This window comes from Equus asinus, chromosome 2, assembly GCF_041296235.1.
Source record: "Equus asinus isolate D_3611 breed Donkey chromosome 2, EquAss-T2T_v2, whole genome shotgun sequence".
Lineage (NCBI taxonomy): Eukaryota > Metazoa > Chordata > Mammalia > Perissodactyla > Equidae > Equus > Equus asinus.
This window is the reverse complement of record NC_091791.1, coordinates 58,094,607-58,115,629: the sequence shown is the minus strand read 5'-3', so window position 1 is coordinate 58,115,629 and position 21,023 is coordinate 58,094,607. Positions and strand designations below refer to the sequence as shown.

Genomic DNA, 21,023 nt, shown 5'->3' with positions numbered 1-21,023 from the left:
ACCCATATGGAAGGGGTCCAGAAGATGCCACTGTGGAATAAAAATTTTGAGTAGAAGGCATTTGAGTTCCTGAGATCTCGTCTGCCTAAAAATAGAGCCTCCCAAAAGAACGCAGTTGTCATAAATCCCCTCGCAGTGAGCAACAAGGAAAGATTAACATCACCAGAGACAGTGAACAGTCGGCCCCACACCTAAACAGACTGTGTCACAAACTATCATATCTACCATTTATCTTTCCTAAAAGTCATTTGCTTTCCCTAAGTACCCGTTGTCCTCCAACTTCCCCTATTAAATCATTTGTGTCCTTCAGCCCCTCCTCATTCCCCTCTCAAGATGATATATAAGCCCAATTTCTAACCATCCCTTTAAGTCACATTTTTGTAAACTCCCTTATACTTGATTAAATTTATCTTTTCTCTTGCTGATCTGTCTATTGTCAGTTTAATTAGCAGGCTCCCAAATAAAGAACCTAAGAGAGTGGAGGACAAGTTTTTCCTCCCCAGCAAGTCAAAACAATGAAACTAAAATTCTTCACTAGTGGAGAAATAACTTTTTAAATGGTTTAGACAGTGGTTCTCAATCCTGGGCAGCTTTTTTTAATCCTTACATCCAGGCCCCTGAAATTCTTGTTTTATTGGTCTCGGTACAACCTGATGTATTTTTAAAAACTCCTAAAGTGATCTGAACATGCAGCCAGGGTTGACAACCAGTGGATTAGATATTGTACTCTTTATTAAAGACAAATGTCTTTTTCAGTTTATTTCTAATTAACTGACCAACTTTATTCAGTTCACCCAACACTGAATTCAAATTTTTATTTTTCAAATAGGTTATGCAACAAAGTCTCTAGCAAAGTGAGTAAGCATCCTGTTTATGGCAGTGGTTTAAGCTACCTGATTAAAAGCATTATACAGCTATTTTAAATTGAAACTCACAATATTTATAAAAACTAATGATCACAATTATAGCTTCCTAAACTATTAAGCAATCCTATCCTTAACAATAAATCTGACAATGAGAAGAGATTTGGGAATAGGACTATTTTAATCATTCAAATAGCAAGCTCAGTATCTGTTTCAAATTCTTTATTATATATTATGGTTGCACAATTTGAGGCTGGTTAAATACAATTGGTTTTCAAAATTTCTTTTATTTTCTAGATACTACATGCAAGTGACCATGAAAATATTTGGCATTTTTAAATTTTGAAACTCTGAACAGGCACTTACATGAAGGAAAACATTACCATTCACAGATACCCATATTTAAAATAGATGCTGCAGCACATGGCACATGGAACCTTTGTCAGTAAAAAAGTTGGTTACTGACCATTTTATCAAAGTGCCATAGTAGTAAAACAGGTTTAAAGAAATATAATTTGGGTTACTTAGCTTACTCATAAAGTAAGGTTAACTGACAAGACTTGTACTGAAGTGTATAAAAAAATATTGGTATAAAAACCAATGAACCATAAGTGAAAGTAGTTTCACGCAGCAGGCTTTTAGTTCCTACACCTCGCATTTAGTGTATTTGAGATCAGACCCCATGCATATGAACAGGTGACTGCAACTTCTTTTTTAGAGACTTTGAACAAAAGACTTGAATTTAGTGTTAAAAAAATTTAAAGAGAGTGGGTGAAGTTTAAATTTGAGTTTGAACTAGTCAAAGTTCCAGTTTAACAAACATGAAATTTTCCAGATCTGGATAACTACATGCTTCACTGGTCCTCCTGAGTCCCCCATCCTCAAATTTTCCCCTGAAAGGGGAAGAGAATATTTGTGAAGTCAAGCAAGTTATATTTGTGTATATGTGGTAAAAAGATTCCTTAAGTTAAAAAAAATTTCAAAGTATTTATGGAAAAATTATATAGTTTTAACAAATTCTAAATGCCAACTTAGAGTCAATTCCACATTGCAGAAAACAGTGGTACCTGCTGGATACCAGTAGCAAAATGGTTACTTAATATGGCCCCAAAAAAAGAGAAAAAGGCGGCCACAAAGACATGCCACATAATCTCTTGGGGAGAAAATTTAATATTCATACGACAGAAGACTTCAAAGAGGTAAAATTCAGGAGGCCACAGAATGGTAGACTCAGAAGCACGTACAGTGAAACACTCCATGTGCATTTCTCAAACACAGACGTAAAAACATAAATGTAGTTCTTTTCAAATCTTTGCAGGATGTAAGGGCCACTCAGGTTTTCTAATTTTATTTGAACACAAAATATTTAATTTTGCATGTAGAGAGTAAGAGGTAATCATTAGCATGAAAAAGGAGAAGAAAAGGCTTTATAATCAACATTATGCAGAAAGAAAGTAAAATTACAAATACCAGCCTACTCACATGAAAATCTTTAATGTTTATGCTGATGCATAGCTGAGTGCTTATGAACAAGTCAAGGTGTGCAGTAAAAAAACAAACCGGCAGCTTAGGAAAGTTCCAGTGTTTCAAAGAAAGCACTTTTTTTAATGTATATACATGAAGAACATTTCGTTATATCATAAAATAAATGCAGCACTGTAAGATAAAGGAAGACTTCTAAATGGAGTTTTGGCCTTTTCCCCCTACACGCTGCAACCACCTTTAACCTGCCAAACTTAATCTCAACGGATATAGGAGTTTTTTGTTTTTCTTTTCTTCTATTCAGTTCACATTTCAGGCTGTTCAGCAGATGCCTGTGATTCTGGAGATTCAAATCGCTGGTGAAAGTTTGTTCTCTGTTTCCTCAGTTTTTCAGGAGCTTTTCTCCATAAAATAATTTCCTAGTAAAAACAAATGCAAAATATCAACAAATAAATGTTCTCATATTATGCCTTAAATTTTCACCATGGCAATACTGCCACTTCAGTTTTATCCCTAACAAAATTAAATCCTTCCGTACAAGAGCCCTGCTCTTTCCTGATTGGCCCACTTTTTTCCAATTCTAATCTTGGACCGCCCCTTCTGCCAACTCTGCTCCCCCACCAGCACCCATATACACCACCACCACTAATCCAATCTGGCTCAAAGTTCTAGCTATTATTGGTGTTCAAGAATTCCTAAAATCAGTCCTTTGGTTTGCTGTTCCACTGCCTTTTATCCAAGTTCAAGTGCTAGTCACCTCAACCTTAGATACTAAAATACCTTCTAGTACATGGCTCTGCCTCCCTCGCCTGAGGCCCCTTTCTACTCCATCCTTCTACCACTACCAGATTCCTCTAAAACATTGCTTGGAATCCTCTTCAGTAGTTCTCAGTGCCTCTAGGGTAACTCTCCAAGCAGGCATTCAAGGGCCTCCATAACCTTTATCCAATTTACCAACATCACTGTCTTCCCTCCTTAGACCCCTGTCCTCCACCAGCCAAACTGACTTACTCTCTGCCTCCAGTCACTCCAAATAAACCTGCCCTACATCTTCCCCTCTACATTCTTCAAATCTCTATTTCTTGCCTATCTAAATTTTACCCGTTAGAACCAATCCATCCTGAGATCGCTTCTCTTCTAAATTACTAAAGTTATTTGCTTAATAAAAAGGCTATTTGGGTTTTTTTTTAAGGTATCAGAATTTAAAATCCAAATGAATGCCCATGGGAAGCAATATACTTATTCAACAGGGCCAACAATATGTAATTTACTTGGGAATTGTAAATTTCATATGCTCTATTTTGAAGTTATAAATTACCTATGTTTAACTATATAGCACTAAGGAAGCATTAGTGGAATAAGTTTTCTCTTCTAAATTATCTTTAAACTATTAAGTTTTCTGTTAATTAACTTATATAATTTTTCTTTTTCCACACATCTGCAATGTGAGGACCTTGAGGACAAACCATGTTTATAAAAGGTAGGTTTTGTATTTCTCACAGTACTCAGCATACAATAATTTCTGATTTAGTTTTGAACACTCAACTGACATTCAAATATTTATTAATCTGTTTCAGAATACAAAAGGCCATTCTAATCACAGTCTTTAGTCTAAATTCACCAAGGGCTTTTAATTGATTTTCAAATGAGAACAAGTTTTGGTTTTCTTTTTCAAGATTGGCACCTGAGCTAACATCTGTTGCCAATCTTTTCTTTCTTCTTCTTCTTCTCCCCAAAGCCCCCCAGTACATAGATGTATATTCTAGTTGTAGGTCCTTCTGGTTGTGCTGTGTGGGACACCACCTCAGCATGACCTGATGAGCAGTGCCATGTCCACACCCAGGATGTGAACAGGTAAAACTCTGGGCTACTGAAGTGGAGTGCATGAACTTGGCCACAGGGCCAGCCCCAAGAACAAGTTTTATAATAACCATTTTACATTAAAAAAAAGTATTAGATTTGGGTCATCTCATGGAAATTGATAACAGAATTGTTTAATTAAATTGTTTAAACAGAATTCTTTAATCCATCAAGCTAATGCAGTCATTGAATATGATCATGGAAATCTATATGTGTTGATAAAGGAAAAATATTCAAGACACTATTGCATGGAAAAGCAAATTAAAGAACAACAAGCAAAATATGATCTATACACAAATTTGTCTGGAAAACTAATCACAGTGCTGGTGGAATTTTTGTTGACCTTTATTTCATTCTGTTATTACCTGATTTTTTAACATAACCTCAAAATTTTATTGTCCTCATAATAAAACAAAAGATGACGCTTAGAAGAGGATCACTTGGCCCTTTCTCTTCTGATCTCCTCCCAGTTCAAATGCCTGCATCCCTTGACAGCCAGCATTCTCTTACATCTGCAGTTGGGCTCAACACATTCAAGCGTCAGCACAATCTTCTTTGTAGTTTTAGCCTTTTTCCCAAAAATCAGCTTAGCCTGCCCACTATAACCACTCTGCTTTCGGTCATAATGCCACTTTCCCTTGGCATATAGGGAATCCTTGCCCTTCTAGTGCTATGACTTTGTGGGGTTGGTGTTTGCTACACTTCTTATAGAAAGTCCAGTGGGTTTTAGGAATGTTCACCATGTTTGTGAGAGTGCTAATGGCACGGAAAGCTGATTTGTTTTGGAAAGAAAAAAAAAAAACAGCAGGTACTGTTTTTATAAAAAACAAAACTTCCAAGAGAAAAATAAAAGCCCTGCCAAATTATAGCCCATCCTGGAGTCCTGCATAATGACTGGGAAGAGATCTATCACAACACAATTCCATTCACACCTACTTCCTTATCACACACAGAGTGTTTTCACTTAAAACCCCCCACTTGTTCAGTACAATAAAGCTTAGAAAGGTGAGTGCTTTCCAGCTGTTTCTGGAACTGCCGTAGAACAAACTATCAGCTTGGGTGGCACCATACCTGCTGCTTGAAGTACCTTCTGTCTTCCTCATCAACAAGGACTAGATTCAAAAAGTACCTTACGGAAAATTTTTTGTTCACATCTCTCATTGTTGGAGTTGGGTCATATCCCGCTAAAAATAGTCTTATTGGAATTGATTCACCTGAAAGAAAAGCAATTTCCATTAATTCTAAAAGATGATTTAATATAGTCAAATAATACCTAGAACATTATATAGAAGATACTAACACTTGAGTTCGTCATGAGACTGCAGCATAATAAAAACTTTAGACCAGGGTTTCTCAGCCTTGGCACTATTGACATTTTGAGCCTGATAATTCTTTTTTGTGGGTAAGGTCTTATGCACTGTAGGAGGTTTAGCAGCATCTCTGGCCTCTAGCCACTAGATGCCAGTAGCATTCCCCAAGTGTGACAACCACAGTATCTCCAGGCATTGCCAAATGTCCCCTGGCGGGCAAAACTGCCCCTAAATAAATGCTTCAATTCAAATCCCAACTCTACGACTTACTGGCTGTGTAACCTTGGCCAAGTCACTTAACCATTCTGTTTCAAGTTGCTCATCTGTGTAATGGGGAATACCAATATTCATCCTGTACAGAATTGGTAAGGGCTAAATGGGTTCATATATATAAAAAGCTTTTGAACAGTGCCAGCAGCTAAGTGCTGTTTTACTTTTGTTAGTTTCTGCTTTCATGAAGTTTACCATAATTACTAATCATGGATAAATTCTTGAATACTTATTACTAATTCATCCAAAGCAACAAACATGTTCAGAATGATGACATTCCGTCATTACCAACAAGATTGCTATTCAGATTCTCATGGCTTCTCTTTTCCTAAGGGTAATTATTTGTATATTCTGTTTTGAATCTTTTTTTAAGTAATACTTTTCTTGTGCATATCTATTTCCTGAAAGATATACAACCCATCACTTTACATAAAAGTTTGTGGCTGCTAGAATTTTATGAAGTAATGTTGCATAACACAAGCGTACACACACACACGGGTCCTAGAGTCAGAAAGGCCTAGGCTCAAACTCCAGCTCTGCAATGATTAACTATTGAAGGAAACCAGAATACGTCATGAAGAAATATGTCGCTTTGACATAAAAATTATTTGAGGTGAAGGCAATGAAGCAGCAGCAAAAGCAGAAAAGGCTCCCCCTTTTCTGTCTAAAAGCAGGATATAAATTCTCCTTTTACTGGAGACAGACTCTTATTGGTCCAGGGATGGCACCAGAGGGATCTGCAAACAAACCTTACTCCATTAGTTCCCTCCCATATATTTACCTTCCCACAGCTGGCCACCCTTGTAAGCCTAAAACGGCTTTCCTTTGTCCAGTCATTTCTCTCCAAATTTACTGTCCATTTGAAGATGCTATATAAACTGAAATTCTAAGCCCCCACCTGGAGTTACTTTTCTTTTGACAATTAGCCCTGAGTTAACATCTGCCACCAATCTTCCTCTTTTTGCTGAGGAAGACTGGCCCTGAGCTAACAGCTGTGCCCATCTTCCTCTATTTCATGTGGGATGTCTGCTAGAGCATGGCTTGTCAAGCGGTGGATCCGAACCAGCGAACCCCAGGCTGCTGAAGCAGAATGTGTATGCAAACTTAACTGCTGCACCACCAGGCCAGCCCCTTGAGTTACTTTTTGTTGAGGTTTCTCTCGCATGTTGTGCACTGCCTGCATTAAGAAACTGTTTTGTTTTCCTCTTATTAATCTGTCTTTTTGTTAAAGAGTCCCAGGTGAAAACTAAGACGGGTGGAGGTAAAGTTCTGCTTCTCCTACACTAAATCACCTTTAACAAGTTTTTTAACCTCTTTGCATCTCAGTTTCATCTGTAAAATAAAGGATACTACCACCTACCTCAAAGGGTGGTAGGGAACTTTCGAGCACCTGAGAGTACAAAGCCTCATCTACCGTTGGCACTCAATAAATGGCAGTTACTTTTTGAAGTAATTACTAACAGAGTGAGAAAAAGCCAAAGACATAAATTTAAGATGATAAATTACTGGCTTTACTACCTTAGACACTGAAGATTATCTAGCAATGAACTGCTTATTTTCTTGAGGCTAAAAGGACTCCAAAATCCCACAGGAATTAACAGTCAGCTATACTGCACCTTATGTTCAGCATGAGTAAAAAAGATTTACAGAGATGAACTATTATAACAAGACAATCAAAATATTACAAATACAGAACTACATAAGAGATATACATAAATGTCTCTTCTAAATTCTAAATTTAAACTGAGTAAAAACACTAAACCTTATTTCAGACCAGGAGGTACTATTACAGTCTTCTCAGTATCTATGCAAACTTGATCTTAAAAACCATCACTCTAAGAAGCATTTTAAGAATTCACAATTATTTTCACTGAATAAATACTTTCAAACTAAACTTATGCCATGAACACTGCAGTCTGCACTACCTATAAGACGAAAGAAGTAAATGAAAAGTGTGTTACCTTTTACTGGTGCACCATCCATTATTTCATATTTAGCAATTGTTTCCGTTTCTGTTGTGGTACTGGGTCCTAATGCAATAAAGTAAATAATATTAATTAAAATATTTCCAGAATATAATTTCCAGCGTTATACCTTCTTCCTATTTTCCAACTACATTATTGTAGGACTAATTTATCTTCCCAGTTTGTGAAAATATTGATCATTTTTTCTATTTCTTGGTCTATACTTAACTTATTACTCAACTGAATGTTTCACTCCCTTCTTCCCAAAGGTAATATACGGTTTGGAAAGAATCTTCTTCACAGAATTCTATCGTTTCTAATATCTGCTAAAATAGAAACTAGCAATACAGATCAGAACTAACCATGGACATGCTAGTTTTCTCTGTAACACCCAAACTGTCTTCTCTCAGAGTTAGTTAACTATAACATAGACAAAACATCTAAATACTTGACTGACATATAGTCTCTTTTTTTTTTGGTGAGGAAGATTTGCCCTGAGCTGCCATCTGTTGCCAATCTTCCTCTTTTTGCTTGAGGGAGATTGTCGCTGAGCTAACATCTGTGCCAGTCTTCCTCTATTTCGTATGTGGGATGCCACCACAGCATGGTCTGATGAGCGGTGTGTAGGTCCATGCCCAGGAGCTGAACCTATGAACCCCAGGCCAACAAAGCAGAGTGCATGAACTTAACCACTATGCCACCAGGCCAGCCCTGACATAGTTCTTTTTTTTTTTTTTTAAATAAATATGACTTTTGCTTCAAGGAGCTTACATTTTTTTTAAAGATTTTATTTTTCCTTTTTCTCCCCAAAGCCCCTCGGTACATAGTTGTGCATTTTTAGCTGTGAGTCCTTCCAGTTGTGCCATGTGGGATGCTGCCTCAGTGTGGCCCGATGAGCGGTGCCATGTCCGTGCCCAGGATTCGAACCTGAGAAACCCCGGGCCGCCCAAGCGGAGCTCAAGAACTTAACCATGCAGCCACGGGGCCAGACCCCCGGACTTTCTTTAAAGTTCTTTTAAATTTTGGGATTCACCCACTAAGAAATTATTCGAGCCCAGACATTTTTAAAAAGTCAATGATACGATAAGTGGAAAAAGTATACCAAAACATATAGTAATGGTCTCAATGTGGTAAAATATACAATATGCAAGTCTGTTCTGGATGATGAGTACAGATTATTTTTTACTTAAAATCTTCTAGAATCAAACAATTTTTATAATCAGAAAAAATGTTTAAATAAACAATTTGTTTTTAATGGGAATCTGAAGTTTGGTTTTAATATCTTTAAATCGCTTAAACTTTTATTAGCAGATGAAAAATGGAGATTAAGAAATCATAGGTGTTTATAATTATGACTACTAATTATAAATTCTTAGAAAGTGTTGCCTAAAATTACTTTCAGCAAAAAATCAACAAAGTTAAAGGGGACAAACTAAATCTATATGCTAATTAAAATTAAAAAGCAGTTATGAACCAATAAATGATTTGGGGGCAACTGGTCAGCCATCTGGAAAAAGTAAAGTTAGATCCATACATCATATCTTACATCAGGACAAATTCCAAATGAACTAAAAATTTAAAAAGAATCCCCCAAGTTTAATCTATTATTTTAATAGAGTCAAACACAGAAGATTATTTTTAGAACTTCAATGTGAAAAATACCTTTCTAATTGTGACACAAAGCCAATTCCATAAAAGGAAACACTGACAAATTTGACTACATGAACATTAAGAACTTCCACATGGCATAAACCACCATAAGCAAGACAAACTGGGGTAATTTTTGCTGCTCTTACTACGAAAAAAAGAGATTGATTTCCCTAATATATAAAGAGTTTCTACAAATCAATAAGAAAAGACTAATAATCCAATAGAGAGGAGATAAAAGACATGGATAGGCAGTTTACAAAAAGAAATACAAATGGTTTTCATACATATGAAAAGATGCTCACCCTCACTCAAAATGAGAAAACTAAATTAAAACTACAGTGGGTGGGGCTGGCCCGATGGCACAGCGGTTAAGTTCGCACGTTCCACTTCAGAGGCCCAGGGTTCACCAGTTCGGATCCTGGGTGCGGACACAGCACCGTGTGGCAAAAGCCATGCTGTAGTAGCTGTCCCATGTATAAAGTAGAGGAAGATGTTAGCTCAGGGCCAGCCTTCCTCAGCAAAAAGAGGAGGATTGGCAGCAGTTAGCTCAGAGCTAATCTTCCTTAAAAAAAAAAAAAACTTCAGTGGGAAACTTCTTCCCCCCACCCATCAGATCAGCTGAAAGTTTTATAATATTGTGCTGGTGAGAATATGAGAAAAAAAGAGGCACTCTCCTACAATCACTGCTGGTAGTAATGTAAATTAGTACAACCCTTAAAGAGGACAAACTGATAATATGTATCAAAATTACAAATGAAAATACCCTTTGAAACAGCAATTCCACTTCTAAGATTTTATCTTGCACACACCCCCAGACATGCAAAATGGCTTTATCAACTGAAGCACTGTTTGTCCTAGCAAAAGACTGGAAATATTTTAAAAATTTTAAATTTCAACTAAAACAAGAATTTTAATCCAAACATTCTTTTCAACTTACCAATTCCTGTGATCTCTTTTTTGATCAGTTGTAACTCCATATGTTGGATTTTTATTCTTACTAATAAGAAGTAAATTTTTCCAACAATCACATCCTTTAAATGATACCTTTGGGGAAAGAATATATCTCACTTACTAAATATCAGTTTAAAAAACAAAAAGAGTGAAATATGTCCTGAAAAGACTTTATTAGACATCTTTAGGATAATAAGTATCTAAGAATACCATCTTGACTATTCATATCATTTAATGTTCCATTTTTTCAAAAAACACTTCTTCATTTTACTATGAAAATAAGGAATCAAACATTTACTTAACCATTAATACACCTCAGAGGGAAGAACAGCCTGATTGTTGGTCCTTCCTTAGAGGTTAACAGTTTCCAAAGAACTTAAGCATGGAAAACTGAGATTTTTATGCCTGAAATATTTATTTGGTGTATGAAGACATTTCTGAACATTAAAAACTCTATAGAAGAGTTTAGTGTCATTATTACTCTAAGTGCTACAACACTGCAGCTAATAAGGCACCTGGCCACAAAAAAAGACTCCACTGGTTCAGTCTGTTGCTGTAATATCTAATAATCAGAGACCTTTTCCAGGTTCCTTGAAACGATGTGGCAATAAACCTGGGAATTCCCACAATTCCAGAGGGCTTTTCAGCCTTCTTCCCAGGTTTGGATCTCAAAATAATAACCCAAGAGTTTATTAATGCAATTGTGTGTCTGAAGGGAGGCTTCCAATGCCAAGTCTTTAGGTCCTAAACTATTTGATAATTTTATCTACAATATAATTTAAGACTTCTGGAGGCTTGCATTATCACATTTTCAGTGATGTAAACCAGGAAGTGGCTACTAATAAAAATGAGGTAACAGAAAAGTGCACAGGAAGGGGATAAGCGTGTACTTCCATTTCTTCAATAAACCTTAAAGAAAAAAAATAGGAGGAAACTTCTAAATTAAAAGAGATTTAAGAGTCAACCAACCAAATGCAATGTTTTGGATGCACTGGATTTGAACAAATCTTGTTTGGATACTAATTTGAAGAAACCAAGTAAGAGAAAAAAAGACATTTATGAGATAATTAGGGAAATGTGAACACTGACTGGATATGTCAAGATATTAAGGAACTATTAATATTTTTAGATATAACAGTACTGTGGTTATATTAAAAATGATACACAATTTTTAAGGATGAAATTATGTATCTGGAATTTGCTTCAATATAATCTATGGGGAATGTGGGGGCTGAATACAAATAAAACAAATCCAACCACGTGTTGATAACTGTTGGAACTGGGCAATGAGTACATGAGGATTCACTGGTATATGTTTGACATTTTCCATAATAAAGTTTTAAAGGCATTAAACAATAAACAAAATAAGAGTCCATTTCTGTAAAAATACAACATATATAAACATACGTATAAACCTTCCTCCCCGCCCCCCACGTAAAGATATACAAGAGGATGTTAACTGTGGTTAAGTGGTAAAGGGGAAAATATGTGATATTTTTACTTCCTTTGACTTTTCTACATTGTCAAATTTTTCAATAATGAAAATGTATTGCTTATGTAGTCAGAAAAAAAGTATTTTTGTTTAGTTTTAAAGAGATGACCAGGCTAAAGTGATGTCATGCCAGTAAGATAAATGTTTACAGACATAAGGGATTAGCTGCCTTCTGAGATGGTGAGATCCTCTATAGAAAATGGCCAAGCAGAGACTTATCAGGAATAGAATATGAAAGACACCTGCAGTGAGTCAGAAGCCAAACCAAACTCCTAAGGTTTCTTTCAGCTCAGATTCTGTTGGTCTGTTAACATCAGATTAATGTCAATTCTATCCTTACTTGGACCAATTTACAAAGACCTGAAAAGCTTATTTCTTAATTTTCCCTGAACATTTAAGTTACCTGTTTGTGAAAAGTACTTACTTTGATTTATTATATTCAAATTCTATGTGTAGACAATCTTCAATGCCCACTTCCATCTTAATAGAGTTGTTAACATCAGGATAGGTGGCAAGCTGGTGAACAATAAGATCATATTCTTTTACCAAGTCTGTCAGTCTTCTTACTATTGTCACTTTAAGAAAATACCTACAAAGTTAATGGAGAGGACAAGTTAAATCTTCTATGATAAATTTCAGTGTTTTATTTATTTATTTATTTATTTTTGAGGAAGATCAGCCCTGAGCTAACAACCACTGCCAATTCTCCTCTTTTTGCTGAGGAAGACTGGCCCTGAGCTAACATCCATGCTCGTTTTCCTTTACTTTATATGTGGGACTCCTACCACAGCATGGCTTGACAAACAGTGTATACATCTGTGCCTGGGATTCGAACCAGCGAACCTCGGGCCACCAAAGCGGAACGTGCAAACTTAACCACTGCGCCACCGGGCGTGATCCAAATTTGAGTGTTTTAAATAAGCAAACTAACTACAACTCAGCTTCTCCTTGCTAGAACTCCTTTGGAATCATCTTACTTCATTTACTTCATGAAGGACTTCTAATTTTTAAATAAATGCCACTACCATGAAAAAAAATACAAAGTTCAATTTTAAGAATAGCATATATACTTTGTAGATGAATTTGGAGTGCTACCATCAAGCCTGCTTGAGGAAATCTTAACCATAGATGAAATGAGATTTCTTGAGAAACTGATTTAGAGAGTAATTCCATTTATACAACAAATGAAGTACCTAAGGGACAATTCATACAAGGGAAGTATATGACTAAAACTTCTCATAATGGGGTTCTCTAAATCTATAATGATAGAAGGCTCATAGTACCTCAGATCAGCATTATCCAGACAAAACTAAATATCTGACAGAATTTTTTAAAATCTTAAATCTTCCAGTCCAGAATTATAATTAGAAGTTCTAGTAAGACATTCAACAGTAGCCATTACTTTCTAGTTTTGACTTTGTCTACAGCTTCTAATACACATTCATACCTCAAGCGGACATTGGCACCGATGTAAGATTCATATGGCTTTTCAACTTGCATAAATTCAAAATCATAACTTCTGCTCTGAGTCAGTTCTCCAGGTAAGGCCAGTTCTTTCACTAGGTTTACAAATTCGTGAGTATTACTCTTGTCATTGAAAAGTTCTAAGAAATTTCGAAAAGCAAAAAGACCAGTTATATTTCATATCCATTTCATTAAAACCCAAACTTCTACCTCCACAGCAAATCATTTTTAACAAAAGAATTAGTTGGATTTGTCTCTGCTTTAATATCCTAGAGCTATTGATCTGAACTCCATTATCTTTCTCATTATTATGCTCCACCTAGGCATAAAAAAATTCCCACAGCACAAAGAAAATTTCTATTATAAAAAAATAAATTCATTTTCTTTAATGTAGAGTTTGTGCAACATGAAGCTGTTTTAAAAGACACATTTCCAACAATTATTTGAACTTCCTCCCTTCAAGACAAAAAGTGTTTTGTTGTTTTACTTTAGTTAGGCAGATACATTGTATCTTGATAAAACTGTAATACACAAAAGACTAAAATGAACTATCAGTTAATTACTATAATTTGCCCCTCAAGTATAATCTCATCTAGAATAAATATGTAAACAAATATCCACCCAGTCCAATTTTGATACTTTAAAAATGTACAGTAAAACTTAGAAAGCTAGATTTAAAACCTAGCCATGCATACAGTACTATAAAGACCTGTTTTCTTTTCTCTTTTCTGAATCTGCAGTACCAGCAGATATTTACAGTTTAACTCCTGCTAAATCAAGAATGTCTCTGAAATACATGTGGAGAAATGTACACAAGTTGATCTAAGTCAAGAAGAAATTACACCTTTTCTTTTCACATGGAATTTTCCATTGACAGGTGAGTCTGGCTACAGGCACACACTAGGTTAGGAAGACAGATGGCATGGGTAATTAGAAAGTGAAGCACGAAGATGACACTGGTAATTGTGAGTAAAGCTGGTGAAAAATGTATGCAGATGGAAATTTCAGTGAGTCAACTAATTTAATTGAATTATTTTTCAAGACTGGTAGCTTACACAACTCCTTTCATTTTTAGTAATTAAGTTTAATAACAAATAAAAGCAGGATGAGTCAAATATCATTTAATACAATTAAAAGAAACATGATTTAATGTTTATAAGGTAAATCCTTTTATTATGCAAAACCAAATCCCTCCTTCCACAAAGCTAAGCTCTCTAATTCAGTTATTTAAGTGCCAAATCCAACCCTCTTCAAATTCAGTTATCAAAGGAAAAAAAAAGTAATACTATTTCAAAACTCACCAATTTGACCTACAAATTCAATTCTAATTCCTTGGTGCTCTAGCCTCTTTCCAGGTTGCTTAAAGGCTAGGTTTACCTGCCAAAAGATGAAATTGTAAGAGATGTTAATCTTTTGAGTGGGCCTACTAGTAGATTCCTTCCAGAGGAATGCAATATGTAAGTATTTCAGGTATTCACTTCTGAAGTTTGAGACACCACCACACACTTAGATCATGATGACCTTATAGCACAGCATGAACCTATTACTTATAGTACACTTAAAGCATCTGCTTTGTTAGGAAGGAATCCCTCTTTAATAGCTGAAGAACTATAAAGACTCAATCAAAAACGGGGCAAACTTTTAACTATTCAAATGTGTTTTCTAGTCAAATAGTTAAACAAGTCTACACCAGTAGCATTTTAATGTAAGGTAATCACTAACTCTTAAGAATTGACCTAAAACATCACTTTCAGGTTTTTGTAGCCAAGAATATAGTCATAATTCCTAATCTTAAAAGCAATGCTAATTGCCCTGAGTCTGCTATTCATCCTAAAACAGAATGTCTAACAATTTAAATTTTGAGTATAATATATCTTATACTTCTGAAGTAAAATATATAACCTCAAAGATCCCTAAATATTCATATCTGCCAAATGAAAACCTTAACTTTATAAATTTTTAATTTGACAAAATATCTGTACATACACATTAAAAATAAAATTCCAAATGTTTAAGGATTAGCTACCATACAAAAAAAGTATACTTCCAGGTTTATTCTTTACTATAAAAAATATTGGTAACATTGACTATTAAAAGCTCTTCTCTCAGGGGCTGGCCCCGCGGCCGAGTGGTTAAGTTCGCGCGCTCCGCTGCAGGCATCCCAGTGTTTCGTTGGTTCGAATCCTGGGCGCGGACATGGCACTGCTCATCAGACCACGCTGAGGCAGCGTCCTACATGCCACAACTAGAAGAACCCACAACGAAGAATATACAACTATGTACCGGGGGGCTTTGGGGAGAAAAAGGAAATAATAAAATCTTTAAAAAAAAAAAAAAAAAAAGCTCTTCTCTCAAACAATGCTTCTCAAAAGATAATAGAAAACAAAGAACAATAAAAACAGGTCCAATTACTTCCATTTATAAACTATATAAATTAAAATTAAATTCACTCTTCTATATCTTCCATATTTATAACTAGGATGAGTTAGTTATTTGCCTTCCAAATTAATATCTCAGAAAAAGAAGTAAATAATTAAATAATTGGTGGTACACCATATGATGGAGTATTATTAAAGTTTAAAAATAATAAGGTCAAAGAATTTTTAATGATGTGGGAAGATGTGCATGATATGTTACATGAAAGAAGCAAGGTCAAATTGTATACAAGTATAATGCCAATCATATTTTTTAAAAGTACAGAAAAGAAATACTCTTAACAGCAGTTACTTCTGGAATGTCTGATTATGATTAATTTTGTTTTCTTCTTTGTAATTTTTTTTTTTTTTTACAATAGGCAAATAACACTTTCAAAGTCAGAAAAATACTTAGCTTAAGAAAAAAAGTAGAACTCAGAGAGGTTTCACATACATTTTCAAGCTGAATTTTAGGTTCGAACCACAAATAAAAGAAGCATAACTCCCAGCTCTTTGATAAGCTAGGCAGTAATTAGAGCTATTCCCTAATCTGTATTAACAAAGCACATAAAAAAAAGTATACCTTAAAAAATGTCTACTTGGTAACAGTTTTTGAGAATGTCTTTGTTTGAACATAACTGTGTCTGATTTTTTTTTTCCTTCTTCTTCTTCTCCCCAAAGCTCCCCAGTACATAGTTGTATTTTCTACTTGTGAGTGCCTCTGGTTGTGCTATGTGGGACGCTGCCTCAGCATTGCTTGATGAGCAGGGCCATGTCCGCACCCAGGATCTGAACCGGTGAAACTCTGGGCCACCAAAGCGGAACGTGTCAACTTAACCACTGGGCCACAGGGCTGGCCCCTGTGTCTGATATTTTTAAAATTACAGTTCTTCAAAACACATTTTGAAACCACACTATTAAAATAGAAATGCAAAGTTATTCTGTTTTCCCACCTGCCTAAACTCTGAAATTTTCCTTGATCTCCCACTGTTAAAACATTATTGCTTTTAAGCCTAATACAAACTATTCTGGAATCTGAAGGATCCCAGAATTGGAAGGCATAATTAAACATTTTGGTTTAAAAGCTATTCCGCAAGGGAGCATGAAAAAGTAAATGAAACTATGTTGGTGAACTGGGTTAAAGAATTTTAACACCAACTCAGTTATACTCTTGTAACTTTTATTATCATTTCAAACTTACAGAAAAGTTGCAAGAATAGCACAAGGAAATCCCACATAACCTCTACTCAGATTCATCATACGTTTATATTTTGCCCCATATGCTTTCTCATCTTCTTTCAAAATACACATGTGCATGTATACATATACAACTCTTTTTTCCACAACTGCGAATAAGTTGGAAACTTCATGCCCCTGTCCCTAAACAATTCATGTGTACCTCCTAAGAAAATGGACTTTCTCTTACATAATCACAGGGCAATGATCAAAATCAGGAAAGTTAACATTCCATAATCTATACTCAAATTCCACCAATTGTCCCAGTAAGGTAATTTATATCCCTTTTTCCTCCAGGCCAGGCTCCAATCCAGGATCACACATTACATACACTTGTTATGTCTCTTTAGTCTCCTTTAATCTAGAACATTGCTCAGTCATTGCCTTTCTTGACCTTGATGATTTTTAAGAATACAGGTCAGTTACTTTGTAGAATGTCCCTCAATTTGGGTTTGTTTGATGTTTCATCACAGTTAGATTCAGCTTGTGCATTTTTGGCCAGACATCACAGAAGTGAAGTTCTATCCTTCCCAGTGTATCTTATTAGGAAGCACATGATGCCAGTTTGTTCCAATATTGGTGACGTTGACTTTGATCACTTGGTCAAGGTGATCCACCAGGTTTCTCCGATTTAGTGTTACTGTTTTCCCCTTTGCTATTAATAAGTAGTTTGAGCGAAGAAACTTGAGACTATGTATACATGTTTAAAAGGATATGAAAACAGAATGTAGGGAAACTATATATAAAACTTATTCAGTGCTCTAACAAGCCAATCTTAAGGCTCATTCTTTGGCAAATAATATTCTGTAGATGTCTCAAATAATGCTGTCTTCAGGCACTATTTAAGGAGTGAAATCCATCTACATTGTGTTTAAGACAAACATATATCAGTGTACTACATGCCATTTAGAGGGTCATTTACAGTGAGGTACCAAGATATCTGTACATTATTTTTGCTCGATGTTGTGGTTATTCAAGATTAGTTTCCATCTGCTGCCAGGAGAATATGGCCCATATTCATGTTGATGAAAGAAACAACAATATTTCTTGCTTAAAGAACTAAACCATAAACTCCCATAATCTTAGACTAAGCATATGCCTTTGTTCACTTTTGCAACAAGGAAGAGATGCAGAGTTCACTATAGGTGGCTTGGTACTGGTACCAGGACTTCAAGACAATTTACTTATCACTGACCAGTCTAAAAGAATGTCTTGGTTAAGGAATTATAATTTATGAGCCCCCGACTCCAAAATCCCCAGATAAATTACTAGTCAAATTTTTCACAATTCAGGGGACAGGCCCCATGGCCTAGTGGTTGAGTTCAATGCACTCCACTTTGGCAGCCCAGGTTCAGTTTCCAGGCACAGACCTACACCACTCGTCAGTGGCCATGCTATGGCAGTGACCACATACAGGACAGAGGAAGACTGGCACAGATGTTAGCTCAAGGCGAATATTCCTCAAGCAAAAAGAGGAAGACTGGCAATAGATGTTAGCTTTCAGGGCAAATCTTCCTCAGCAAAACAAAACGAATAAAGAAAAATTTTCACAATTCAAAAAAAACACTGTACCTCAATAATTAAACATACAGTCAGCAAGACTCTCTCAAAATTACTCAGAAGGCACAGCAACACAAATTGTATTTTAAAAAGGAGAAACTTAGTTTAAATGTATTCTTAAAGCATAAAAAGTTCAGGATATAGTCCAACTACTCTAGACTTAAGAAAGATTTGTCACTTGACATGAACCAAAGCAGTAAATATTCTAACTAAGGATAAAAAGAACCTAAGTAGCTTTTAAGAATTTCCCTACTTATGGTAATCTAAATATTTCCTCTTGTCTTAAAGAATGCTTCAAAAACTCTCCAAGGAATGCAAATCAAAACTACACTAAGATATCACCTTACACCCATTAGAATGACTGCAATAACCAAGACAAAAAATAACAAATATTGGAGAGGATATGGAGAAAAGGGAACCTTCATACACTGCTGGTGGGAATGCAAACTGGTGCAGCCACTATGGAAAACAGTATGGAGATTTCTCAAAAAACTAAAAACAGAAATACCATATGACCCAGCTATCCCACTACTGGATATTTATCCAAAGAACTTGAAATCAGCAATTCAAAGAGACTTATGCACTCCTATGTTCATTGCAGCATTATTCACAATAGCCAAGATGTGGAAGCAACCTAAGTGCCCATAGACTAATGACTGGATGAAGAAGATATGGTGCGTATGTATACACACACACACACACACACACACACACACACACACACACACACAATGGAATACTACTCAGCCATAAAAAGGACAAAATCATCCCATTCATAACAACATGGATAGACCTTGAGGGTATTATGTTAAGTGAAAAAAGCCAGACAGAGAAAACTTTAACTTTAAAAAAATATATGCTACAAGTGTCCCAAGACAATTCAATGGAGCAAGAATATTCTCGTCAACAAATAAGTGCTGGAACAACTGAATATCAACATACAAAAAAACGAAGCTGGATCTCTACCTCACATCGTATACAAATATTAACTCAAAATGGATCAAAGATCTAAATGTAAGAGCTACAATTACAAAACTCTAAGAAGAAAATATAGCTGTAAATCTTCATTACCTTGGATAGGAAATGATTTCTTAGATGACACAAAAGCATGAGCAACGAAAGAAAAAAACTGGACTTTATAAAAATTTAAAACTTTAGTGCTTCAAAAGACACCATCAAGAAAGTGAAAAGATAACTTACAGGAGAAAATTCTTGCAAAACATAACTGATAAAGGACTTATATCCAAAATATATAAAGAACTCTTACAACTCAACAATAAAAAGACAAATAACCCAATAAAAAATGGCCAAAGGATATGAATAGATTTTTTCCTCAAAGAAGGTATACAAACAGCAATAAGCACAATAAAAGATGTTCAATATTCTTAGTCATTAGGGAATTACAAATCAAAACCATAATGAGACATCACTTCATACTCAATAAGATGGCCATAATCAAAAATACACAAAATAATAAGTATTGCCAAGAACATGAAGAAACTGGAACTCTGATACATTGCTGGAGAGAATGTAAAATGGTGCAGCTGCTTTGGAAAAGTTTGGCAGTTCCTTTAAAAGTTAAACATAGCATTAACATATGACCCAGTACTTCCACTCCCAGGTATAAACCCAACAGAAATGAAAACACATATTCACACAAAAACTTGTACACAAATGTACAGCATTATTCATAATAACCAAAAGTAGAAACCTAAATGTCCTCAACTGATGAATGGATAAAGGAAATGTGCTATAGCCATATACCACATGGATAAATACTAGAATATTATTTGGCCATAAAAAGAATGATATTTTGATACACACTACAACATGAATGAACCTTGAAAACATGCCAAATGAAACACAGCAGAAGCAAATCTCGTATGACCACTTACGTGAAATATCTAGGACAGGCAAATTTATAGAAAAACAAAGTAGACTAGAGGTATCCAGGGACTGGGAGAAAAGGGAAATGTGTAGTTATTGCTTAATGGTACAAAGTTTCTGTTTGGGGCGATGAACAAATTTTGGAAATAGTGGTGATGGTTGCACAACATTGTGAGTGTAATTAATGCCAGAGTTATATACTTAAAAATAGTTAAAATGGCAAATTTTATTATATATATTTTACCAGAATATTTTTTTTAAAAGAATGAACCTTGAAAACATAATGTTAAGTGAAAGGAGCCAGACACAAAAGGCCACATATTTTATGATTCCATTTACATGAAATGTCTAGAATAGGCAAATCCATAGAGAAAGCAAGCAGATTTGTAGATTAGTGGTTGCTAGGAGTCTCAGTTCATTCAGGCTGTTATAACAAAATACCATAAACTGGGTGGCTTATAAACAACAAAAATTTATCGCTCACAGTTCTGGAGGCTGGGAAGTTCAAGATCAAGGCACCAGTAGATTTGGTATCTGGTAACAGCTCGCTTTCTGCTTCACAGTCGCCTGTCTTTTCACTGTGTCCTCACATGGCAGAAGGTGCAAGGGATTTCTCTGAA

The 21,023-nt window shown here is 35.5% G+C and overlaps 1 protein-coding gene and 1 pseudogene across 1 annotated transcript in view; both read right to left on the bottom strand.

Moving 5' to 3' along the window:
* Positions 1-1,070: 1,070 nt before the first annotated feature.
* VPS26A (VPS26 retromer complex component A) overlaps positions 1,071-21,023 on the bottom strand; it is a 31,377-nt gene continuing 11,424 nt past the window's right edge. Inside the window, exons 3-9 of the mRNA XM_014862797.3 lie at positions 14,608-14,683; positions 13,290-13,446; positions 12,267-12,431; positions 10,337-10,443; positions 7,747-7,815; positions 5,277-5,419; positions 1,071-2,764 (exon numbers count right to left, since the gene is read on the bottom strand). Of these exons, the coding sequence (XP_014718283.1) occupies positions 2,651-2,764; positions 5,277-5,419; positions 7,747-7,815; positions 10,337-10,443; positions 12,267-12,431; positions 13,290-13,446; positions 14,608-14,683 (831 nt within the window). The 3' untranslated portion in view covers positions 1,071-2,650. The remainder of the gene's footprint in view (positions 2,765-5,276; positions 5,420-7,746; positions 7,816-10,336; positions 10,444-12,266; positions 12,432-13,289; positions 13,447-14,607; positions 14,684-21,023) is intronic.
* Positions 4,499-5,085, bottom strand: LOC106845012 (large ribosomal subunit protein eL42-like; annotated as a pseudogene).